Below are 26,600 nucleotides of genomic sequence, written 5' to 3' on the forward strand. Positions count from 1 at the left end.
AGAGGAACACTTAACTTAGTGGATGGTGATGAGACATAAAAACTAAAACACCAGTTTTAAAGAAATGCGTTGGTATCAAAAAGTCAACAGTTTTAGCCTGTCGACATGACAAAACCTGACCTGGACTATTCAGACTAACACTTTACAATAAGGGTACATGAATTAACTGTAAGTTACTGCTTAGTTAATGCATGGACCCGCATTGATCTGGATTTCTTTTTTTTTCGGTGGGAACACAAGTCCCGGATCATCGCGCTAGTCTCTGACGTAAAACACCATGTGTTAAATAGCAATAGACTATTAATTAATTTATTTAATTATTATTTATTTAGGCTCTATAATTTTACACATTACATTTTAGAACCAAATACATACGTATGTGACTGTCAGAGACACTTCCTGGTATCTTTCCAATATGCATTTTAAATAAAATGACATAACTGAGAGTGGCGTATGCCTTCTTTTGTGGGTACGCAACGTTCATCAATAAGGTCCCAAGTCTCTCTTGTGATGGCTGAGAATTTGCTCCGGGACCAAATTTTGACTGTCTCTTGGTCTGGATTTCTGAGTCAGAGGACATGAGCTTTTCAAGCATTCTTGACTTTGAAATCATGTCAAGATGGTTCAGGTGGTCTGGAGTATTGGTGCAGCAGTAGAAAGTTAGGCTTTGGTAATACAGAGTAAATGTGTGAATGTGTGTCTGTGCGCTCGTCTGTGTGTGTGTTCTTAAAATTAAATAGCTCCCCACTGCCTTGTAGAAAAGAAAAATCAATTGTGACATTCTCCAGACAGTTTACACTACATTTAATTAGCAAAAAGGCATGTGGGAGAAAGCCAAATTATCCAATAACTAGGAGTATACAGCGGTTGGTTAAGCTGGGGCGATTGAAGGCAATCGAGGAGGCAAAGGGAGAGTAAGTGGGCTGTAATAGGGAGGCAGCAGGGCTAGTGAAAAAAGAGAAGACAAGGTGATTGAATCAAAGTGGAAGCAATGGGGAAGGGAGGGGAGAGGAGAAAGACACGGAGGGCAACGGAAGGTGAGCTGGTCGGAATGAGTTCTGTGAGCGCATGGCTCCTGTCCATTTAGTTTGTAGTTTAGCCTCATTTCTCACTGCAGATGCCAGTAATACCTGACAGCTAATTATAGCATTCACCATGATAGAGTATCAAGCTTATGTTCTCACTGAGAGCCACACAACACTAATCTCATTAGGTCAAAGTAAACTCTTGTCTTCAACCCCGAGCGGATTTGATTAAAATGGTTTTATTCTTCTTCCACTTTCCAATAAAAAAACCTTTACAGATGGGGGATAGTTGTTAAAGAAAGTGTGAGCTGTGAGTTTGTTCTCCAATAAAAACAGATACCAACTACCTAAGCCCTAATACTACCAATGTATTTTACATACTTGGACTACCGAAAGGGGCAAAATATAGCGGAAGAAATCACCATCAAATAATCATAATACATTATTTGTCTTATATAAAGAGTATTAGTTATGCTAATAATGCCATCTGAGATAAAAACAGCTGATTGTACTTAATTTAGGAGAGTTAAAGTAGATTTATGATCTCAATCTCTCTCTCTTTCTATTTCTCTCTCACACACGCACACAAACACGCGCACACACACGCACGCACGCACACACACACACACACACACACACACATATACACACACACACACACACACACACATTCCCGGTAAAAGCTGCTACACCAGTCCAACAGATCAGTCAGGAGTACAACAAAACCCAGCCAATGGCCACACCTATCTATATCCCTCTTTCTGTCTCTGTCTCTTTTTGGTGTCATCATGAGCTGAGCAAACATCTGAACTCCAGAACAGCACAGCAGAGAAGGAGGAAACCTCACTAAGGTGTTGAGAAGAAGAGCATTTTAACAGGTAATGACAGTAACATCAAATTTCTTGGCATTATGGCATACATTAGAATTTAGAAAGTTTCATGCATGTGTTGTGTCAGCAAAACCTATGTTTGTTAAATGCAGTCACTGACGGCAAATCCGCTGGAACACTGGTCAACACTGAGTCAGACTACCAGATTGTATTGAGTCATCAGCAATCTTCATGCTTTATACCAGCTAACCACATACTGACAGAAAATCTCCCTGTGTAAGCATGTTGACAAACTTGATTTCTGCTCTTGCCCACAATTACTTTGCTCCACTTTATATGGAAAACAATTCTAAACAGAGTGAAAACATCCATTACAGATGTGTCATCCAGCTAAGGGTAGGTACATTCTTTAGGTTAGAGTTTTTATCAAGCATTATATTTTCCAAACGTTACTTAAATGATCAATTACGTAAATACTTGAAACAAAATCAACCAGTTCACTCTGCAGTTTCACAACAATTCAGCCCTTTATTCCTGAGACTCGAACAACATTGTAACCCAGTGTCTTGTGTCAGGGTGTGAATCCTCAGTCATGTGAACAAATAAATCCTCCTGTTTTCCGTGATTTGGCAATGCACTTCCATAAAGTTGGAGGATTTCGTGAGATAGTGAGATAGCTTGTGAGTTAACAGAGAAAGGGAAATTTCCGTTTTGCATTAGACAGCATTATAACTATTAATGTGCAAATCAAAATGAATTGCATTTAAATGTGCATTATTTGCCACTGAGAGGAGAAGTCTCCTGTTTCATTTTAGACTGTGTTGACTGATAATGTGTATGTGTGCTGATGATCTCTATGTGTGTTTGCCTCTTGCTTTCCAGTATGGGCTCTGGCCATAGCAGTGAAAAGTTCACCTGTAACCAATATCTGAACGGACAGGGCCCTCCATCACTAGTACAACAAGGTGCTTCACATTTATACATTACTCATTTACTTTGTCTGTCAAGTTTACCAGAATGATCTTCTACTTACTGATGGATGATTTGACTAAACTGTCCTGCCTTGTGTGCAGCTAGTGAAGGCTTGAATGGGCTGTCCAAATCAGTTGCTGGCTGCCAGCCAGAGGGCCAGATGACCTGGGTGATCCTAAACAGAGACCTTCCAGGATTCCCTGATGACAACACCCTGCAGATCAGCTTCATATTCCCAGATGGAGTACAGAAGGTAAGCGTGGCTCAAACCAATGAATGTCTATGTGGATATGCACATTCTCTGGAATTCTGGGGAATTCCAACCATAAAGGTGTTACAACTGTTTCTGAACACTATACACACACACACACACACACACACACACACACACACACACACACACACACACAACACACACACACACACACACACACACACACACACACACACACACACACACACACACACACACACACACACACACACACACACAGACACACCTACATTACTAACAGGGGACTATCGCAGGTACCAGCCAAGTGTGGCAACCTATTTCTGGTCATTTAAAAAATAAAAAAACACAACAGAATATTTACTTTTAATGTCTTCTGTCATAATATTACTTTAAATGTGTTTTTTTATTTTTTTTTAAGAATTTGCTAACAGTGGACTTGAATCATTGGGTGACATCTAAGAGTGGACTCCATTCACTGCATCAATGGAGCTGTCTGTGCCTATTGTTTCACTCAATGAGTGTTTGCTTGCTGCAGTTACCTCCCTTTGTTTCTTTTTAAGATAGATTATATACCTTTAACTTTAACACTAACTAAACATATGATACAAATACTATGAATATAATCATGGCCACATGTTGCAAATAAATATCAAATAAGAAGTAACTTGTTGGATGTACTAATATCAGGGACATAGCAACAACATTTTCCTTATCCAAGCCTTATCTTTATTTAAAGGAATGTGTTCACAATGTTACATTCTACAGATTTATTAAACCACTACAGTTTATTTTGCGGTTCTAATTAGAAAAAGGTCCTCTCTTCTACTGTTTGAAATGACATGAGTCCTCTTTTAGTTGGTACTAATTGACACAAGTTCCCTGTTGGTTAGGATGGAATGATATTCACACTCCATCATGTATGTAAAATGTATGTCTATTATAAAAAGTATTTAGCGGTGCTGACTAGATGAACATAGGGCTAACACATGGATGTCTGCTGAGAGCAAGTATCTGTTGCTGTTTGCTGTGATTTTTAACAATATGTAATGCACATTATGGAATAAATCAAACACTGCTATTACTTTTAAAATGGTAAAAATATGCATTTTAATTAGGCAAACTGAATCATTCTTAAGAGAAATAAAATATTATAAATGTAGTCTTAAATGTCTGTATGTTATACATATTGATTATACCTGCAGTCCTAAATTGTATGGAATGACAGGAGTCCCCGTTTAGTTGGCACTAATTGACACAAGTTCCCTGTTGGTTAGGATGGAATGATATTCACACTCCATCATGTATGAAAAAGACCTAGCCAGATCAATAATGCCTATGAAAATCATCTGAACTGCATTTGAGAATAGTTATAACATAACATATCATTTGAAAATGATTGTAGAGTTTAAAAATGTTTTAATACATATATTTTTTTAAAGATTTTTTTACGATAGCTGAACGACAGTGGGCACAAGCGGAGCGACATGTGCAACACTCTAACTACAGTCTGCTTTACCAATAGTCACCTGAGCTGAACAGTTCACAACACCTGCAAAACCCATTCCAAGCAACACACTGTCACACACATCTCAAAACACAAACACACACTGTCAATCAGAACACAGAGTAAAAACACCAGCATCAAACACCAATAAACAAATTACAAACATTTACTCATTACAGTTTGAATAAGTTAGTTAGTTAGTTAGTTAAATCTTTATTGTCCACGGTGTGGAGATTCGTCTTCGGTCTCATACAAAAAACAACAAGCAGGACAACACAACAACAACAAAAGCAACAACAACAACATTTACACACAGACATCTTCAGGGCAAGAAGCAGGACAGCAGTGGCAGTATACACATCAGCGGGACATGGTGTTCAGTACCCCAATCGCTTTAGGAGTGAAGGAATTTTTAAAAATGTTACGATTGTATAATGTGTATAATGTGAGTGACTTGAATGAAAACCAACAGTTTGCTTCAATAGATACACTGCCCGTCCAAAGAAAGTCATGGCCACTAGTTGCAAATAAATATCAAATAAGAAGTAACTTATTGGATGCACTAATATCAGTGACTTAGTAACACCATTTACCTTATCCAAGCAAATGTGTTCTCAATGTTACATTTTAAAGATGTATTAAACCACAACAGTTTATTTTGCTGTTATAATTTTCTTCTTTCAGTTTTAACAGTACGAGAGGGGACTTTCTAGTGAAATCTTAATTGTCTATTATAAAAAGTATTTAGTGGTGCTGACTAGATGAACAGAGGGCTAACACATGGATGACTGGTCTGCTGAGAGCAAGTATCTGTTGCTGTTTGCTGTGATTTTTAACAATATGTAATGCACATTATGGAATAAATCAAACACTGCTATTACTTTTAAAATGGTAAAAATATGCATTTTAATTAGGCAAACTGAATCATTCTTAAGAGAAATAAAATATTATAAATGTAGTCTTAAATGTCTGTATGTTATACATATTGACTATACCTGCAGTCCTAAATTGTATGGAATGACAGGAGTCCCCGTTTAGTTGGCACTAATTGACACAAGTTCCCTGTTGGTTAGGATGGAATGATATTCACACTCCATCATGTATGAAAAAAACTTTGGCAGATCATTAATACCTATGAAAATAATCTCAACTGAATTTGAGAATAGTTATAACACAACATATAATTTGAACATGATTCGTAGATATTAACATGTTTTAATATATATTTAGTCTGCTGACAGCAAGTATCTGTTGCTGGTTGCTGTGATTTTTAACAATATGTAATACACACTATGGAATATATTAGAGGTGTAGCCTAGTTTTGTGTAGTGGGTATACTGTGATGATTCCCACCTCGCCTCTTCCTGAATATGCAACATAGCATTTTGTATACATTTCTAAACATATGGCTTACACTGTAGTGGGTTTACAATGCTGTTGTTATTGCAGTTGGCGCAGCAAAGGTAAAAACATTTTACACCCTACTAACATGGGTTTAGAAACATCAAAATTAGGAAGAGCTTCCATCACAAATTATTTGTGATGGAAGTTCTTTCAAGGTTGGAGGTCAACTCAGGTGGAAGAATATTTCAGGAGACTTGGATGAATTATGAAGCAATATTTATTACAGACTTGGCCAAGGAGAACCGGACTGCAACTCGGGTGACTTGCACTTCAATTCTGACAGACACTTCCTGAGAGCTGTGTATTAACCTTGTGCTATCTCTAACACCTCCCTGACTCGGGCACCAAGCGTACCAATGTTTTGGTTCAGAGCTGAACACAGTGAACCATAACATTCTGGAGTCTAAAGCCCAGTTCAGACCAAAGATTCACCTTGCAACTGCTTGCAACTGCAACTCCTTGCGACGAGACCGCCGAAACGTTCTAAAACTGGACCTTGCGATTTGACATGTTGAATCTTCTGCGACGCCATGCAACGGCTTGCAACGCGCTGCAACGAGCAGTACACACTGCTGCGATTTATCCCCCGCGACGTTCTAAAACCGTCTTGTCGCAAGCAGTTGCAAGGCGAATCTTTGGTCTGAACTGGGCTTAAGGAGATGAGACTTCATCTATACAACTGACCTAAGTGTCTCCTAACAGTCTACCAGGCTGACCTAGTGTCTGAGATATAGACAAACACACAAGACAGGTATAAATTAACTATACATCTCTACCATTAATATTAACCATACTAAAGACTGAAAATTCCCTCACAACATGTACTTTAAGTTCACTGTATGGAGGTAGTTTAGGGCAGAAAACCAGTCTGTGATTGTAGCAGCATGGTGCTATGTTATACATATTTACCCTACCTGCAGTCCTAAATTGTATGGAATGACAGGAGTCCCCGTTTAGTTGGCACTAATTGACAGAAGTTCCCTGTTGGTTAGGATGGAATGATATTCACACTCCATCATGGATGATAAATACCTAGCTAGATCAATAATACCTATGAAAATAATATTAACTGCATTTGAGAATAGTTATAACACAACATATAATTTGTAAATGATTTGTAGAGTTTAAAAATGTTGTAATACATATATTTTTTTAAATATTTTTTTACGATAGCTGAACGACAGTGGGCACAAGTGGAGCGACATGTGCAACACTCTAACTACAGTCTGCTTTACCAATAGTCACCTGAGCTGAACAGTTCACAACACCTGCAAAACTCATTCCAAGCAACACACTGTCACACACATCTCAAAACACAAACTTACACTGTTTATCAGAGCAAACAGAGTAAAAACACCAGCATCAAACACAAATAAACACATTACAAACTTTTACTCATTACAGTTTGAATAATGTGAGTGACTTGAATGAAAACCAACAGTTCGCTTCAATAGGATCACTGCCCGGCCTAATAAAAGTCACACACTCAAATATCTTGTTGGACCATCTTTAGCTTTGATTACAGCACATATTTGCTGTAACACATTTTGATACGCTTTATTTTGGCACATAAAGTTGCTTAGAACCTAGGCCTGACCAACTGAAACACCCCTCTGGGGTTGTTTCAGATAGCTGGTTTTACATACTTTCAGTTTAATCGAAGCAGTTTGAGCGCAGGGTTGATAAGCAACTCTGGGTTTTCGGTTTCAGAACAGTGGATCAGCGTTGGATTAATCAACTCTGAGCGTGATTGATCCTCCCACTTCTCCACTTCTCAAAAAAGAAAAGAAAAAAAATCTCCGCTCCTCCCACTAGAGTTAGAAATATTAACGAATGAGCTTATGGTATGGAGAAGAATTAACGGGGATATTGTCTCATAACTCTGATCTAATCTCCTCGGCAATTCAGAAAAAAACTGAGAAAACATTTTTTGTCAAGAGAATAATTTCGCTTCCGTTTGATAAGCCATAGTCTATTTTAAAAAGTTACGCATATCAGCAGTAAAGTATTAAGCTGGCGCGGCACAGCATTGCTGACAGTGTTTTATATTCGCTGTATAATATGTTGGCAAGCTATAGCCTAATACTGTGCAGTAACAGACTGTCACTTCTTTTAAATGGGGAGTGAAATACATTGCGTCAGACACATTAGGTGACAGTTTCCATTGAAGAGCCTGATTGATTTATTACCAGATCCATTTTCCTCAAGTGATCACAGTTTAAATGATTGTATAATTTTTATATTCATATTAGGCTATTTAACGAGGCTCGTCTGCGACTTTAGGATCGCACAAGTGAACAGTAACGATCGCGTGCAGCCGCAGCGTTACATGAATCCACCTGACATAAATCTGTTCAGTGGCACAGACGTTAAAAAGCATACAATACTAATAGGTTTATTAATCTGAATGTAGAGCATGTCACGATGTGTAAGGGGGCCGCCTATATGAACGGACCAAGGGCTGAGAACAAGGCTACTGATCAGATAAATGATCGGTCAAACGTAAAATCATCAGGAAATGATCAAAACATCCCGATGGAGATTTCTATGGAGTGATTTTGCTTCAAACTGTACAGTCACGCGTGTGACAGTGACACTCTTTCTTCAGTCGGAGCTGCAGCGTAAAGTGAAAACAAACTCAGGGTAGGTCTAACCACCTATCCAGCAGGTTAGACCCATGGCATATGTTGCCGCAGTAACTGACCCTCGGTTGCGCTGAAACTGACCCAGAGTTTCCACTAACTCAGAGCGAACAAACTCTGGGTTGCCTCAAAACCAGCTACCTGAAACACCCCTCTGATGATAGGCTCTCAAGTTCAATATTGAACATAGCCAAGAGTTCTATTGTTGATATTTAAAATGTTGATACAACCAAATAATTGTATTTATTTTAAGTGATCTCCCATCATGAACATTATTTTTTTTTCCCCGACCACATTTCTTCAAAGATGAAAGTTCACTACTATCTCTCCAGGCTTTTCATAATGCGTTGGACAGTTCTTAACAAGATTTTAGTAGTTTCATCTTTTCCTGAGTAGTTTTCTTTGTTTAATGCAGGCCAATAATTTCACTCCACTGAAACAAAGTTACATCTTTCCCAAACCACAGCATATGTCATCCTTATAGCAGATGACAAAATTACAGGAATTGATTTCTGTATTATAATTATAGAATATTTACACAAATAAATACTACAAAAAAATCAGAATGTCAATAAAATAGAAAATAGAAAAATATGATAATTAATAAATAAAAATATGATCTATCAAGGCAAATTCTGATTTAATTTACTTTTGTTTACCAAATAAAACTGGTATGTTATAAAATAAACAATTTCATGTGAAAGAATTGAAGTTCCCTCTAAAAAAATGTGCTGGTGTTTTGTTTCATTTTGGTAGTAGGAGGATTTCTTCCTTTTGAGCCAGAGAGCCTGAGAGACAATAAAAAATATTTGTAGCCTTTTCTCAGGCTAGGGTGAACAGATTTCTAAAATCTTTGCATATTTATACTACACTGTGTGCACAATTATTAGACAAGTGAGTATTTTGGCCATATCATAATTTGTATGCATATTTTCCAACTTTAAGCTGTATACAATTGAGTGCTTATTCAATTTAAGCATACCAGGTGATGTGTATTTGCGTAATGAGTTAAGGTGTGGCCTAAGGAGTTCAACACTCTATATCAAGGTGTGCATAGTTATTAGGCAGTTTCTCTTTCTCAGGCAAAATGGGACAAAAAAGAGATTTAACGGACTCTGAAAAATCAAAAATTGCATAAAGTCTTTTAGAGGGATGGAACACTCTTGAAATTGCTAAGATATTGGGGCGTGACCACAGAACCATGAAACGTTTTGTTGCAAATAGCCAACAGGGTCGCAAGAAACATATTGAGAAAAAAATACGCAAATTAACTGCCAAAGATTTGGAGGCCCGTGGCTGGATCAGTAACGTACACAGAGCTCCACTTCGACTCAGACGGCAGCAAGGTTGAGGTGGGGTACTGGTATGGGCTGGTATTATTAAAGATGAGCTAGTTGGACCTTTTTGGGTTGAAAATGGCATTAAAATCACCTCCCAAACCTACAGACAGTTTTTAGAAGACACTTTCTTCAAGCAGTGGTACAGGAAAAAGTCTGCATATTTCAAGAAGACCATGATTTGTATGCAGGACAATGCTCCCTCGCATACATCGAAGTACTCAACTGCATGGCTAGCCCGTAAAGGCCTTAAGGATGAAAAATTATGACATGGCCCCCTTCCTCACCTGACCTAAACCCTATTGAGTACCTGTGGGCCCTGCTTAAACAAGAGATTTACAGTGAAGGAAATCAGTACACCTCTCGGAACAGTGTCTGGGAGGCTGTGGTGGCTGCTGCACAAAAAGTTGATCGTCAACAGATCAAGAAACTGACAAACTCCATGAATGACAGTGTGACAGTTATCGAAAAGAAGGGTGGCTATATTGGTCACTGATTTTTTTTTACATGTCAGAAATGTTTATTTGTAAATGTTGAGTGGTTTTATCATTCTCACTTTAACAGATGCAAATAAATAAGTGAAATGGGAAAAATTTTATTTTTTCATTTAGTTGCATAATAATTCTGCACACTAATAGTTGCCTAATAATTCTGCAAATATATGTATTCACTTAAAAAAGACAAAACCTCACTTTTAATTTCTTAAACATTCAGGTTTAGGTTAATTTACATTTTGGATTGACCGAGAACACTTTAGTTGTTCAATAATAAATACATCCTCAAAAATACAACTTGCCTAATAATTGTGCAGACAGTGTACATAGGTTCCCAGAGTTCACTGAAACGTAATGTTTCCTCCAGTGAAATAATTATTTAAATAATTTTCCATCTTTTGAGTCTTTGATTGATATTTTTCTGGATTGCTTTTATTGGGATCATTCATTTAATAAAGACATATTACTTATACAGACTAACTTTCCATTGATGTGAAAGGTCACTCTCTTGTCCCCCACATACATACCTGCCAAACCATGCCCTTGCTGGCAGCCCTTCAACCCCCACCCCTGGCCTGCATTGTCTCTATTCAAAGTAGGCACTTCACACATTTTCTACAGCAACACTGGCAGTGAGTTGGACTTGTGTTATAAGACTGTGATGCTGTGTCTCTCCCAGAGGCTGCATACATCTCCTTGCAAACATAAATATAGTGGATTTATTAAAAGAGGTATGGTAACAGTTGTATGCGCCAACATGTTTAAGCTAAACTTAGTTGGATATCTGGTTCCTTTAGTAACTTTATTTTAAGCCTAGAGTAGCTCCCTAAAAATATCCAGCCATGTAGGAAATCATTTATTTACCAACATAATCAATTGATAGATCCTTACAAGAGAAACATGTACAAATATGGAATTTACCTTTCAAATTCACTTTGAAGCCCATTAACCCTTCTAGTTTCACAAGGAATCCTATTGTGCTATCTACTCTGAAGATTTGGTTCCAGTTTAGGCGCCATTTTATGTTTTCCTCTGCATCCACTCTGATGCCCATAGTGAACAATCATCTATTCCCCCCATCTGTTGGGAATATATCCTACATGTTATGGCAAAATAAAGGCATTTAGGTATTCAGACCTTCATAAGGATGGGCACTTTGCTACTTTTTCAGACTTCCCAAAAGGTTTTAATGTACCTACATCCCATTTATTTATGTACGTTCAAATTAGACATTGTGCCTCTTCTCTTTTTTCGTGTTATCCTTCTCTCTCTATAAACCAACCATGGGAAGACCTTCTGACCTTTAAACCCCATCAGAAATTGCTAATTTCTAAGATGTATGACAAACTCATGGCTCTGGAAAACAATTTGGCTGTCGAAGCTAAAAATGCTTGGGAGCGTGAGCCTTTGGTAAATTTGACAGATCAATAAGGTGGTACATAGTATAAGCTCATCTTCTCCTTGTGTCAGGCTGCATCTTATACAGTGTTAAAGTGTTACATAGAGTCCATTTCAGCAAATCTGAAATGTATCCAAATGGTGTGGACCAGTGTGACGTATGCCACGCCTCCTCATGTAAATTTAGTCATAATTTCACTCCTCTGAAACAGAGTTACATCTTTTCCCAAACCACAGCATATGTCTTCTGACGTGGTTGTTTAGGAAATAAGAAGCTATTCACTCCATCAGTGAGAGTTGCACTCTTACAGTAAATGCAAAATTGCAGGAATTGTTTTTTGTATTACAATTATAGTATGTTTACAAAGATAAATACTACATTTGAAAATGTTACATATCAATAAAATATGAAATAAAATATAATAACATTTTGAATTATTGAGGCAAACTTCTGATTTAATTTATTTTTGTTTACCTAAAAAACTAACATGTTATAAAATAAACAATTTCATGTGAAATAATTTCACTCTCCTCAAAGAAAATAGTAAGATCTTTGTGTGAAGTAACTAAAATTGTTCAAACTGTATAAAATTAAAAAAATAAATAGTTTGCTGATTTTCCATCTTTTGAGTCTGTGATTAATATTGTTCTGGATTTGTTTTATTGGGATCATTCATTTAATAAAGATATATTACTTATACAGACTAACTTTCCATTGATGTTAAAGGTCACCCTTGTCCTCAACATGCATACCTGCCAAACCATGCTCTTGCTGACTGCCCCTCTACCCAACCCCCGGCCTGCATTGTCTCTATTCAAAGTAGACACTTCACACCTTTTTTCCAGCAACACCTTTAAACCTCACCAGAAATTGCTCATTTCTAAGATTTATGACAAACTCATGGCTCTGGAAAACAATTTGGCTGTCAAAACTAAAAATGCTTGGTAGCGTGAGCCTGGGGTAAATTTGACAGATCAATGATGGGATAAGGTGGTACATAGTATACGCTCATCTTCTCCTTGTGCCAGGCTGCAGCTTATATAGTTAAAGTGTTACATAGAGTCCATTTCAGCAAATCTAAAATCTATCCAAATGTTGTGGACCAGTGTGACAGATGCCACACCTCGTCATCTAAATTTAGTCATACGTTTTTTTATTGTCTCAGACTACATACATTCTGGACTGCCTTTTTATGATTTTGGCGGGCAACAACTCCACATTTACTAGTTGCAATCAGAAATACTAGCCTTCACTTCCCTTCTGGCAAGACGTCATAGTTTACTTATGTGAAAATCTCCTTAACCCCCATTTATTTCTATCAGGCTTAAGGACGTTATGTTTTTCCTTAAATTAGAAAAAAATAAACAACAGTGAAAGGCTCTTCTAAAAAAGTCTCACAAAAATGGGAATAGATCTTTAAATTCTGTCTGTGGTCAGAAATAAGCTGCAGTGTATACATGTGTGTGTGTCAGAGAAGTGAACATTTTCTAAGGTATATTCTCCAAACTGAATAAACAAACTTTCCTCACAGGAAAATGTGATCCCTGGAACACTGTTTGAAGTTAGAAAGCTTCCTGAAAAGTTACTGTTTCACTGTTGTTTACAGCAGCAGGGCCCACAGTTTGGTTTACAAACATATTCTAGTTGGTTCCAGGTTCCTCAAAATAATATTGTTTTGATATGTGATGATAGAATTGAATCACATTTTATTATAAACATTGATCTTCACAAACATGTTTTAACTTCACCTAACAATATAAGATAGATAAAAGGATAAATAAAAGTTAAATGAAAAAATGAAAAAGATAGCTTGCCTTGTAACCTATAGAACATAATGTTGATTACAAAAAAAGCTTTGACTTCTAAACTTAAAGATGTAAAATACAAATTACTGGTTTTACTAGAAATTTCTCGCTAGACTCTCTTCACTCTTGCCGAGGTGACTACACATGGCTCTCCTCTTTCCTTGCCGCTGGAAGCTCAAACATGCACGTCACACCAGGAAATGGGCGTGCACTTAGACAGGAACAGCAAAAAGTGCAATCTGACTGGCTGTTGAGTTTATTTCTGCTTTGGCTGTTTGGTAAATTCATATCAGGACTGTTTTTTTGTTTTGTTTTTCATATCAAGCATTTATGTCAAAAGCTTATCGTCATAATCAACGCAAGTTTTATCGCAATTAATAATTGTAATCAAATGATTGCCCAGCCCTACTCTACAGTATGACTTTAAAAGGTGTCCCTTTAATAAAGATCCTGTTTGCAGTATGTGAAATTATCATGATCTTAAAAGGAATCAAGATGTGGTCTTGCAAATATGAGATCTCCTGTCTCTGTAAAAACTTCTAGTCTGAGAGTAAAATATAAGAGACTTGTGACAGGTTGTCTTGAGATATGAGACGTGTCAGACTTTTGCTTTGTGATGCATTTTTGAAAATAAATAAATGTATTTCTTGATATTTACCTGCCCTCCACTCACTAAGGCAAGAGCCTGCAACACGTTCACATCAGGCAGTCAATCTCTAAAGAGCCTCGGCAGGGAAGAATAGCCTACAGTTAATGTAAAAAATAAAGTCACAAGCCAACTATAACGTTTGTGCATATTTTTTAATATATTCTCTGGTAAGTACTTTTATTTATTAATTTGTTAACTAGAATTCATTTAGGCTTTTTATCTTATTTCCTTACTATTGCTTTGGTAAAGTTAACACTTATTTTCCATGCCAAACAAGCCCCTTTAAATGTAATAGAAATTGCATTGCAAAGGTAAAGAAAAAAGTGCCATTTTAACATTTGGGGCTTGAGGCTTTAGGGATTGTGCCTCAGTGACTCAGAGCAGGCGAGTGCTGTTTCTATCTGTGACAGCCTGTGTCACTCTCTGATCGTATGCAGTGTGGGGGATGGGTACCTGTGTCTGACGACGGTCGTTAGGCCTTCAACAACAACAGCTAACTTCAATAGCCAAGATGTTATGTTGAATTCAGAGTGACTGTGACATGGGTCATCCTCCTTCCGCTGTATTGGAGAAGATGCTTTGATACAAATTACATTTAAAATAGGTTGAGTGCAATCAACATTTAACTTTTGTTGGAAATCAAATCCTTTAATACAATATACTCAAAAAAGGATCTTAACAAGGCAGTAAACTTGAAAAAATTTAAAATATGCAACTCTTCCTTGAAAGCTCTTTTAAGCAATAAAAGTCCACTGAAAAAGTTAAACTTTCATATATTCTAGATTCATGACACAAAGTAAAAAATGTGAGGCATTTCTTTTGTTTTCATTTGGATGGAACAAACATGGATTAAAAAAATCCAGTATCTCGACGCAAATCAAATACAATGCGCTGTAATGTAGGGATCTCAAAGTGATCTGCACAAAACAATTTTGTTTTCCGGTAAATCTTTTAGTGCCAATGCTTACAGATCAGTCATTTAGAGATGGCTACATAATACAAATGTAGCCTACTGAAATGCAACATGATTGGACTGTTGGAAATAAACAAATAGGCCTTCAGCTGGAAAAGTACAGGTTCTAAGCACCAGTTCTAAGCACCAGTTTGATGGAAATGTTGTGATGTTTGAAAGAGTTTTTGCGGAATAGTGAATGTAAATACATCAGGGAAGGGCTGACAGTGAATCGTGAGGGCAGCATATTCCATCGGTTCGTCTCTTCTCCACCATAAAAATATAATGTATTTAATTTGATTAGAAATGGTTCAGGTTAAATAAAGATAATACAAGCAGGAATATTTAACTGAATGAAATTGTAGTCCTTGATGTGGTACATGATCATAGAATAACTGTTGAAACAGCATGAATTCAGAGTGACAGCTGACTGAACCAAGGATGCAACTGAATAAGATAAACTTTTGTGCAACTGAATCATGGCTTAAGCAAGCCAGGATAACAGAAATATCCTAGGTAAATCTTATCTTGGTTTTGTGCAATAGGCCGCAGGAAGCACACAGTGAACTGCCAAACTGTAAACAATCATGGAAATATTCCATACTGCGATCTGTTTAGTGATTTGGTGCCATCAACAAAAAACTGTGTGTCATTTACATCTTTAGGCTATAAACTGTGAGTCATTTAAATTTTTGAGAGAGATTAAGAGAGAGAGACACACACAGAGAGAGAGAGATAGCGAGAGAGAGAGTAAAACTACTGCCTGATTATATAGAGTTCAAAATAATAAATAAATACATCTAGACCTATACATTAAAAAGAAAAACATCACATTATTGTTGTTTTATATTGTCTAAATATGTATGTCAATGTCACGTTTTGTGGCTTGTAGCCTACAATGTGAAACATTATTTTCACTGTATTTTTGCTGCTGGACGCACAGCTCACAAGAAGAATAGGCTGGAGCTGACACACTGTCAGATGTGTGTCGCGCCAAACCGACAAGGGACAGTTGGCCCATTATCGGTCGAACCTGTTACCATCAGAAGCAAAACACTCCGTTTAGACACTCCCCTCTCTTTCATCTGATCATTGAACACGGCGTTTTTACTCATCCTCACTATCAAATGTAATAGGCCTGAAGCCTATTGGCTCAGGGCTCCCGGTCAAACCAAAACTCATTTTCTTAATGATGGCAACAACAACACTTTCCCGTGATGTTAAGCTGATGGCGATTTATTAAAAAAGAAAAGAAGGAAAATGCACAGTGCTTCCTGCATTAAGGTCGGGTCCAGTGGCAGAGCAAGGACATTTTCATTGGGGTGGCCAGGATGGGGCCAGTGATAATTTTTGGGTGGCAAGAACAAGGGCTTCGGTTTCACTTCAACATAAGTGGGGGTCTGGGGGTAGTCCACCATAAAAAAATGTGCTTCAAACATACCATTTTGTGCATTCTGGTGAATTTGGCCGGACCCAACTCGGGTCCGGCCAAATTCACACCACAAACAAACTGCAGCAGCCTGAGAGATGCACACTGAGTTTGTTCAGGTGTACTAACACGGCAGGTGTGAATACGCCCTAGCATCTCTGCCCCATTTCAACTATGTCTCTACACTATCAGTAAAGCATAACAATGCCAAAAAAATAAAGAAATAATCCAGTTTGGTTTATTCCTCTTAAATTCATCCACGATGGAGTGTGAAAGTCGCACCATCCCAACCAACAGTGGACTTCAGTCATTAGATACAGTGGAAGTGTGGACCTTTCTCTGTGATTGTGAAATAAACAAAATAAATATAGATTGAAGACACAAGAACACTGTCAAATTGATTGAAAACCTCTTCTTATAAAGATTATTAAAGGGAATCTTGAGGGACTGAATTACTCTAAAGGTCTAGGCCTCTAAAATGTTCTGATTGTAAAATTATAGTCTGATGATCAATCTGTTTTTGCAATTAATTAAAATACAAAGAACGTATCTTTCTCTTTTAACTTGTCACCCATAGTCTGACAGGAGAGAGTAGACAGAGAACCAAATTGGCAGCTGAACTGTCTTCACATTCTGCAGGCTTTGGGTAGCTGTTCAGCCAGGTCTGAGATGGTCCAGAGACAATCTCCTTAACTCTCCGTTACATTTGGAGAATGTAGTACTGCAGGTAGGGTCAATTAGTATGACACACATAAGACATTTTAGACCACATTGACATTATTATTTCCCCTTAAGAATTATCCAGTTTGGCTTATTCCTTTTAAATTCATCCACGATGGAGTGTGAAAGTCGCACCATCCCAACCAAGAGTGGACTCCAGTCATTAGATACAGTGGAAGTGTGGACCTTTCTCTGTGATTGTGAAATAAACAAAATAAATATAGATTGAAGACACGAGTACACTGTCAAATTGATTGAAAACCTCTTCTTATAAAGATTAATAAAGGGAATTTTGAAAATAAAGAAATAATCCAGTTTGGTTTATTCCTTTTAAATTCATCCACGATGGAGTGTGAAAGTCGCACCATGCCAACCAACAGTGGACTCCAGTCATTAGATACAGTGGAAGTGTGGACCTTTCTCTGTGATTGTGAAATAAACAAAATAAATATAGATTGAAGACACAAGTACACTGTCAAATTGATTGAAAACCTCTTCTTTTAAAGATTAGTAGTAAATTAATTTTGAGGGACTGGACTATTCTAAAGGTCTTGACCTATAAAATGTTCTGATAATAAATAATAGTCTGATGATCAATTTGTTTTTTGCAATGAATTAAAATACAAAGAACATACCTTTCTCTTTTAATCTGCCACACATGAGTAGTCTGACAGTGGAGAGTAGACAGAGAATCACATTGGCAAGAAAATAAAGGATCTTACTGCTGATCTTTTTTCCCATGTTTGTTTATATCTATCTTTCGTCCTTTATAAAACTTTTATTAACACTTCAACTCAACATATATATTTAGTTTCAAAAACAAAATACAAATCTATTTTCAAGAGACTGGTGTCTGCAGTAAGTAGCCTGTCAACAGCTCTTCACAGCCTGAACGACTCCCTGGGGCTCAGACAATAGAGGAGTGTTTAAACGACGTGTGTGAATGGGCCAGGCCAGGGCAGGCAGAGGCTGTCCCAGATATGAAATTAACACTCACACACTTCCAAGTCCCCTGTTAGCAAAAGTTATGAAAATTTACCAGAAGGTATTATACATGTTTTTAAGATGATTTAAAGCATGTCCAAGAGGGGACTTGAAAAATGTCCCCTGTTAGTTTTGGAGTCCACTGTTAGTGGATGTGTTACGATCTTAGGTTCCCTGTTGGATAGGTCGGCACACTCACACACACACACACACACACACACACACAAACAAAATAGCACACCAGAAAAGGCGTAGTGCCTTTTCTGGTGTGCTATTATTGTGCTGAATAATTGGAAGATACATTGTATTTTACCAAGATTATACCAAAACAAAATCACACACAACCCTAAAATATCTCTCACTTTCTGCTAGGTGATGATCTCTTAAACATGAATATAAACAGTAATTTACAGGAGAGTAGTACTTGTTAAGAGTGAAAGAAACTGAAAGATCTCTACACAGAGCACAGATTTCTATAGAGTTTGTGGCATCATTCTTTCTGAGTTGAGCTGATGAACTGGTTAGACTGGTTAGCAGAGCTACAGGAGGATGCAAACTAAAACCTGCTAAAAGGTGAAGCAGCAGAGAGTTCATGCTTTTATTTTTTACGTTATGAGTTTTGATTTGGATATCAGCCATTCTTGAAACCACATAACATGGGGTGAGATTAATATATATATATATATATTTGGTTTGCATTCATGAATGTATTAATTTCATTATAATAGCCAGATCACACAACTATGTGGACTATTATTATACTACTGCTAATGGGGATGTTTATATTGATGCCAGTGTTTTTCATTTGTTATCCACTGGGCTTCTTAAAATGTAAAGGATTTTATGGTTCTTTTGAGGCAACTCAAAGCACATAGTGTATAGCTATAGTTATAGTTATATAAGTAAAGCAGTTTTTACAAATACAGTAGGGTTAGGTGTAAGCAACTAAAGCACATGGATTAGTGAAGGATGTGTGAAATCAAGCATTAGACTGGACCTAAACCCTGTGCAACAATCCTGACCTCGCAGAACCATTTCAAACCCCTGTGTTGTAGCAAAAACAAATTAGACAGTGTACTTTATTAGGAGATCAGTTATGTTTCATTTGATTGTATCAGCCAATGCACATTCACTGAATGTAAATAGAATTCATAGGAGACCGTATTTTTTTCTTTCTCTGTGCCACTAAAACGTATAGCTTTTCTTCTGGCAGGAGAAACACCCTAACCCTGGCCAGCCTTATGCGGGGCTGCGTCTCTGTGCTTACCTGCCTGACAGCCGGGAGGGAAGGAGGGTTCTGAAGCAGCTGGACAAGGCTTTCAACCAGCAGCTCCTGTTTGCTGTCGCCACCAACAAGGATGGAGAGGACATGGTCACTACCACTTCAATCCCCCTGAAAACACAACCAGACGGAGGGAGCAGAGTGTAAGGACATGTTATAATCATAGATGGACCCTGTTGATCACTGAGAATTGACTAATATTGCATCAACAACATTTTTCATAAATTCTTCAGTTTAATATAGGATCCTTTTGGAGGACAAAGGATGAGTAGAAAAAACCTCTGTCCCTTTCTCATTGAGACAGTCTTAAAATGATTTTACTATTGAATAGTATGATACAGGAACTAAGTCACAAGAGCTACTACATGACAAGGGACTTCAGAAAACCTGGAATAAATAGCTTATCTGCACATTTCACTTCATTAGAATAAAAGTAAACCATTTCATTTCATTTTCCTTTATTTAACCTCGAAAGATCAATTGAGGGGTGACCCTCTTTTACAATGACGTCGAGTTTGTACATATACACAATATACAATGAGAATACATAACAAGTTTACACACACACACACACACACACACACAGACAACAACAATTTAAAACATTCAGATCAATTGAATGAGAGACATAATAGCCTAATTAAAACAGTTACAAGTGTAGAGGGGCTGATTCAAAATAATAATTTTAAATTGGTTAACAGTTATGAGTGTATTTATTTTAATTGTATGTTGTAGGCTGTTCCAGGAGTCAGGGGCACTATGGCTAAAAGCGGTTTTACCAAGCTCAGACCGGGCATAGGGGACATATAACATGAGCATGTCAGTTGAGCGGGTTTGATAAAGCCCATCTGAAATAAGCAGCATTTCTGTCAAATATAGTGGTAGCTTTCCAGTCAGAGCTTTATATATAAAAATATGCCAATGTGCATCACGTCTCTCCTTAAGGGAGGACCACCCAACCTTTTCATATAAAACACAATGGTGTGTATCATAAGCATCTCCTGTAATGAATCTCAAAGCAGAGTGAAATACAGAGTCTAGGAGTTTAAGGCATGAACGAGATGCATGCCGATAAACCACATCACCGTAATCAAGGACAGACATAAAAACTGCCTCAATAATCCTTTTCCTACTGAACAACGGGAAGGTGGCTTTATTCCTATAAAAATAGCCAATCTTTTGTCGGAGACGACAGACAAGATTTTTTATGTGAAATGTAAAAGAGAGTTTTTCATCTATCCAGATGCCAAGATATTTATATTCAGTGACTCTTTCAATATGAGATCCATTATTTGTGTGAATAATAAGATCATTAAAATGTGTAATTCTTGCTCTGGAAAAGCACATATATTTTGTTTTTTCTATATTAAGGACAAGCCTGAGATCCACTAGACAGTTCTGCAGGGTGTTAAAAGAGCTCTGTAGGTTCTGAACAGATTGTTGCACTGAATCAGAAATGCAATACAGTACAGTGTCGTCAGCATACAAATGGGCATGGCAGTTTTGTAGTGATGAAACAATGTTATTGATGTAAATTGTGAATAGGACTGGACCTAAAATTGAGCCCTGCGGAACACCATTTGTAACTGTTAAAAACTCAGTTTGGTAGCTTCCCAGCTTAACTGACTGCTGTCTATCAGAGAGATAGTCCCTAAACCAGCTACATGTAGAATAATCAAAACCAATTTCATGCAGCCTCTCTAAAAGCAAATGGTGATCTAAAGTATCAAAAGCTTTTGACAGATCAACAAAAAGTGCTGCACAGTGCATTTTTTTATCGATAGCTGTAACAATGTTGTCTAAGACCAAAGTGACAGCAGATATAGTACTGTGGCCTGCCCTAAAACCAGATTGAAATGGACTCAAAATGGAAGCACTGGATAAAAAGGATTTCAACTGAGTATTAATGACTGATTCTAGAATTTTTGCCAGGCATGGGAGTTTGGAAATTGGCCTGTAATTGTTAAGATCACTTTTGTCACCCCCTTTATGTAATGGAATGACGTGAGCTTTTTTCCAGACTTTAGGAACAATACCAGAAGAGATGGAAAGATTAAAAATATGGGTTATTTGTTTTGATATGATAAGTGCAGAGAGATTTATTGAAAATGGGTCCAAATTGTCCTCTCCCATGTACTTCCTGGGGTTGATGGCAAGAAGCGCATCTACAACAATACTTGTTGGGACTTGAACAAGGCTGAAAAGAGGAGTTTTAGAGACAGGTGGTATGCTATTTTTATTTCTCGTGGTGGTAGGCGTAGAAGGCGTAGATACTCCATTGTGAAAGAGTTTACCAGCAGCTATAAAGTGTTTATTGAAAGCTAAACCAATTTCTTTCTGATCATTTAAAATATGATCATTTATTTTTAACTGACTGGGAACAGTGCTAGAATTGTTTTTGTTATAATTCACAGCCTTCCAAAATAGTGCAGGGTTGGAGTAGCAGTTTGAAATTAGTTCGAGGTAGTAGTCTGATTTAGCTTTCCTAACCATGGATATGCACCTATTTCTGATTTGTCTGAAAGCAGTCCACTTGGAGTTTTCACCAGAGCGTCTAGCTAGGGACCATGCTTTATTTCTCTCTGCAAATATATCGGACAATTCATTTGTGAACCAGGGGTTTGATCTATTTTTTACTCTGTGCTTTTTAAGGGGTGCATGCTTGTTCAAAATGGAGGAGAAAGTATTGGTGAAAAATTCTAAGGCCAATTCCACATCAGATATTTCACTTGTGAGATGAATGTCACTTTGATAGAGTTCATTTAAAAATGCTTGCTCGTTAAAACCTTTAAAATTACGCTTAATGATGATTTTGGGTTGAGATTTTTTAAGATGAATACTTCTGATACAGGCCACCGGGCAGTGATCACTGATTCCAAGCTCAAAGACACCAGCAGAAACTATTTTATTGCTTTGATTTGATAATATTAAATCGATCAAAGTTGATTTTGCTGGGTTTTTTAGATTTGGTCTTGTGGGCTCAGTTATTATTTGTGTAAGATTTAGGTTGCTACATATTTCTTTAAAAGGTTCAGAGCAGGGGAGGATCTAGAAAATGTTACATGGGGTGGCGAAGGGGGGGCAAGAGGTCTTGGCATGGGGGCATGGGAGGACGGTAGCGGGAATCCCCATATATATTATATTGATCATCATTTCTGATAAAATAAGACATTTGTAGCCTATGTCTTAAGCCTACATAGCTTACCCCATACAACACATTGCTACAACAGAAAACAGGCAATCATTGAAACATGTTATTTTGAGTGACATGACATATCATTCTAGTCTAGTGGAATTTATATGGAAGGAGAATAACAATACAGTAGTTTAGGCTGGGACTGCAGTCAGACCCTCTGCCTACCTTTCACCTGCCTGCTGATCACTACCTGCCTCTGTCCCTCTGTCTGAATATAAAACCTCCTCTTCATCCCTCACATTTATTTCTTCTTTTCCTCCACTTATTTATTCATGTCTTTAACATGTGATAGCCTAATGTAACCTGGTTTAATTTGTGCCGCTCGTTTGCTGTGATATGTGAGAGTTTTTAGTAGGCTATGTTTGGCTATTCAAACAAACATGATCGATCTCCGTAGTAACTCAATGCCTCAGAAACGGCAACTCTCTCTCTCTCTCTCTCTCTCTCTCGCTCGCTCTCTCTCTCTCTCTCGAAACGGCGATCCACTGTTAAATTGTATGGATCCGAACATGCAAGTTTTTTTTAAATATTTTTATCAAGCTCTTGCCTGTACTACAATAGGCCTACAAATTAATAAAAGGGCAATATGCTCCTACAAGTCACAAGCCAGTGATTTCCCTTTTGGCCAACGATGAATGGATGTGCTCTTATCGATGAATTAGCTACTTTTACATTGCATTACATTCATTACAAATTTAACTTTAAGTTAAATTGGTGTGTTTAAAATTCACAAGGGTAAACTGACTTCACCTTAAGATGCTCGGAGCAGGTCAGTTACTCTTCGCAGGGCTGCATGGCACAGCAGCGCGCTGAGTCGCTGTGTGTGACAAACTGTGTGATCGCTGATATGCGCATATGATGCAGGGCCGTGGCTAAGTATTTGAGGGGCAGGGCATAAGATTAGATTTAAAATAATTTACTTTTGTTCAATGTATTGTTTGTTTAAATTATTTGAGTGGCTTGTTGACATAGTGGCGGTTTGTTCTTATAAGTACATTTTTGAGAATGCAAAAGTTAGGGGGGCAGCTGGGGGGGCAAGGCTCTTCAGTGGGGGGGCCGCTGCCCCCCCTTGCCCCCCTGTAGAACCGCCCCTGGTTCAGAGGCACCAGAAAGCCAGTCAATGTTAAAATCACCCATCATAATGACCTCTCTATTTACATATGGAGAGATTAAATGTGCTAGCTCACTCAAGGAGCTATTTACTGCTGAAGGGGGCCTGTACACACCAATTACAACAAAACAATCATTGGATGATAAAGACAATTCCAAAGCAATAAATTCAAAGCAGCTTCGAACAGAGACAGCATGTAGTAATGATACAGAATAATGTGATTTAACATAGACAGCCACTCCCCCACCCCGTGTGGTCCTGTCTATTCTGAATAAACTATAATCATTTATTGCCACCATAGAGTCATGTGTACTGCTCTTCAACCATGATTCAGTCAGAACCAAGACATCTGGGTCAGCCTGAGATACTAAGATGTTAACATGGTCTAGTTTATTGTGCTGAAGCAAACTTCTTATGTTTAAGTGAAGAAAACCCAAACCCTTTCTTGTTTTGAGGATGTTTGGTGAGTTTAGCTTTGATATGCTCATTACAGTTGCCCAGATACTTAGTGGACATACTTCTTCTTGAATGTTAAACAACATACGCTACCCCTTTCTAAAATGTACAAATGGTGTAGTCGACTCCTGCAATACAGTTAACACTAGCGTGATTTGATGCTGATAACTTTTGAACAATCATGTCATTAAAAAAGCAAATCGAGGCCACCAAAAGTAAAAAATAAAAGAGGGGGAAAAAGCATCACATGGAAACAATATTGGTATGTTATATGGCTGGCTAGCTAATATTATAATTAACTTGTTGATAAGAATATATATACAGTACAGACAGACATACAGACAGACGGATAGGTTTGACTCTGAGCAGTAGGCTTTGTAGGGCTGTGAAGTCATCAGCAGCTTGGGTAACACCTGTCTCTCCACAACCAACTCTAGGGTCTTCACAGACAGATAAATACAGGTTCACTGTAATTGTAGTGGTAGACCCGCATGTGATTCAGTGTTGTTCTGCAAGTTAAACTATCTTGTAATGAAAATCTTAAAAAAAAACAATGTTTGGTTTGACTTGTTTTGAAGCTAATTTCCACAACAATGTTTGGTGAACTATGCTTAACTGGCCCGTGATAACTCTCTGGAGATCTTCTGAGGCTTGCCATCCCATAACGTATTGTCCCTACGTGAATGCATAGCGACAGGGTGAATGCATTCTTGCCTATTTGGAGTGGATGTTTGGTTGACTCACCTCCAGACCACCAGCACACTGGTGCAGTTATGTCAGGTATCGGCAAAGCGCCCTCTGGAATGTGGATGTTTGAAGTGTATTCACACGAAGTAGGCTGGTTCATATTTGGTGTGTGACAAACTTCTTCTCAGTCCTTTTCGCCAGTCGAACTCCTTGTCTCCAAAATGCCAAAAAAACCTCTCCAAACAGCTGGCGCTGATGGCGGATAATGAGTCAGTGCCACCACCCCTAGAAAAACCACTAATGCTTTATCATAGCTGACGTCAAGAATATTGTCTTTGCTTCTGAGAAGTATTGTGTCAAATGTAACAGAATCAATGTCTTTGTTCTTTGTGTTCTTTCAGTGATGGCTACCCAGACCCTGACTACCTGAAGAATGTGAGACAGCTCCTGAGAGATAAAGGCATTGAATAACAGAGCACACACACACACACACACACACACACACACACACACACACACACTGCTGGATGGACATATGAAAGCAGAGAGTTGTTGTCAATATGTGATCTGGAGTGTAACATGGGTTTTTTACACTTGAAATGTATTTATTATAACATGTACAGTATATACTCTAACTTTGGAACCGTCATATGTGCAATAACATGTCCTCAGGTGAACTGATTATTTTATTATATTATTAAAAATACATTACTTTCTAAACTTATTATAGGACGTCAATGATTTCGGAAAATATAAATGGGCCATATTCCTGTATATTTTTAATCAGTACAGAGAATAATGTACACTCAACATACTGAACAGCAACATAGTAGGCCTATAGATAAAATGCATTTGTTGTATAAGATGTTATTTATCATGAAAGTTTATGATACTTTTAAGTCAAAGCAATCTTTTATGTTTGAACACGTGATTTTAAAACTTTTGAACTTCTTTATTTTAAAGTTGCCCCGCACTCTAGCTATGGTGTCAAACACTGCAGCTCCGAACATTCCGTTTCATTTTCCCATAGAACATTTTTGTCGTTCTTTTGCCTTTTTCTTAACAGAACAAACGTCTGGCCAAATTCTTGGGTGACGGATAATCTATAGAATTATTAGCAATGTACATGTTGGAGACCATATGTATAGCTGATAGAACGCCTGTGGTTGTTAACTAATATATAGAATGCTGTGTGTATAGAAAGTAATGACACTAATGCCTCGTTTCCACCGAGTAGAGCGGGTCGGGTCGGAGCGGTTCGGTCCGGGTAGTTTGGCTTTTCATTTGCCAAAAGTTGGGTAGGGTACGGTTTAAGCGCACCTAACCGCTCTGAGCCGCTCCCGATCTCAGTACTCCTCCGTAGGGGTACTAGCGGCCTGAAAGCGGGCCGAAAATGCATGAGAAGGCGGAGCTACACACTGCCGTCATTTGATTGGTCGAAAGAATCATTTCCGCCATGTGTAGATCTCGGCAAGAGTGAAGAGAGT

General features: G+C 37.8%; 1 protein-coding gene across 1 annotated transcript; it reads left to right on the plus strand.

The window, feature by feature from the left end:
- The first annotated feature begins 1,779 nt into the window (after positions 1–1,779).
- dtx3la (deltex E3 ubiquitin ligase 3L a) lies at positions 1,780–26,315 on the plus strand. The gene is made up of 5 exons (XM_080050153.1): positions 1,780–1,903; positions 2,738–2,820; positions 2,929–3,080; positions 19,595–19,806; positions 25,515–26,315. Exons 2-5 carry the CDS (start codon positions 2,739–2,741, stop codon positions 25,582–25,584), a joined length of 516 nt encoding a protein of 171 aa, XP_079906279.1. The 5' UTR covers positions 1,780–1,903; position 2,738; the 3' UTR covers positions 25,585–26,315.
- The last annotated feature ends 285 nt before the right edge of the window (positions 26,316–26,600 follow it).

This window comes from Ammodytes marinus, assembly GCF_949987685.1.
Source record: "Ammodytes marinus genome assembly, chromosome: 21".
In the NCBI taxonomy this organism is placed as follows: domain Eukaryota; kingdom Metazoa; phylum Chordata; class Actinopteri; order Uranoscopiformes; family Ammodytidae; genus Ammodytes; species Ammodytes marinus.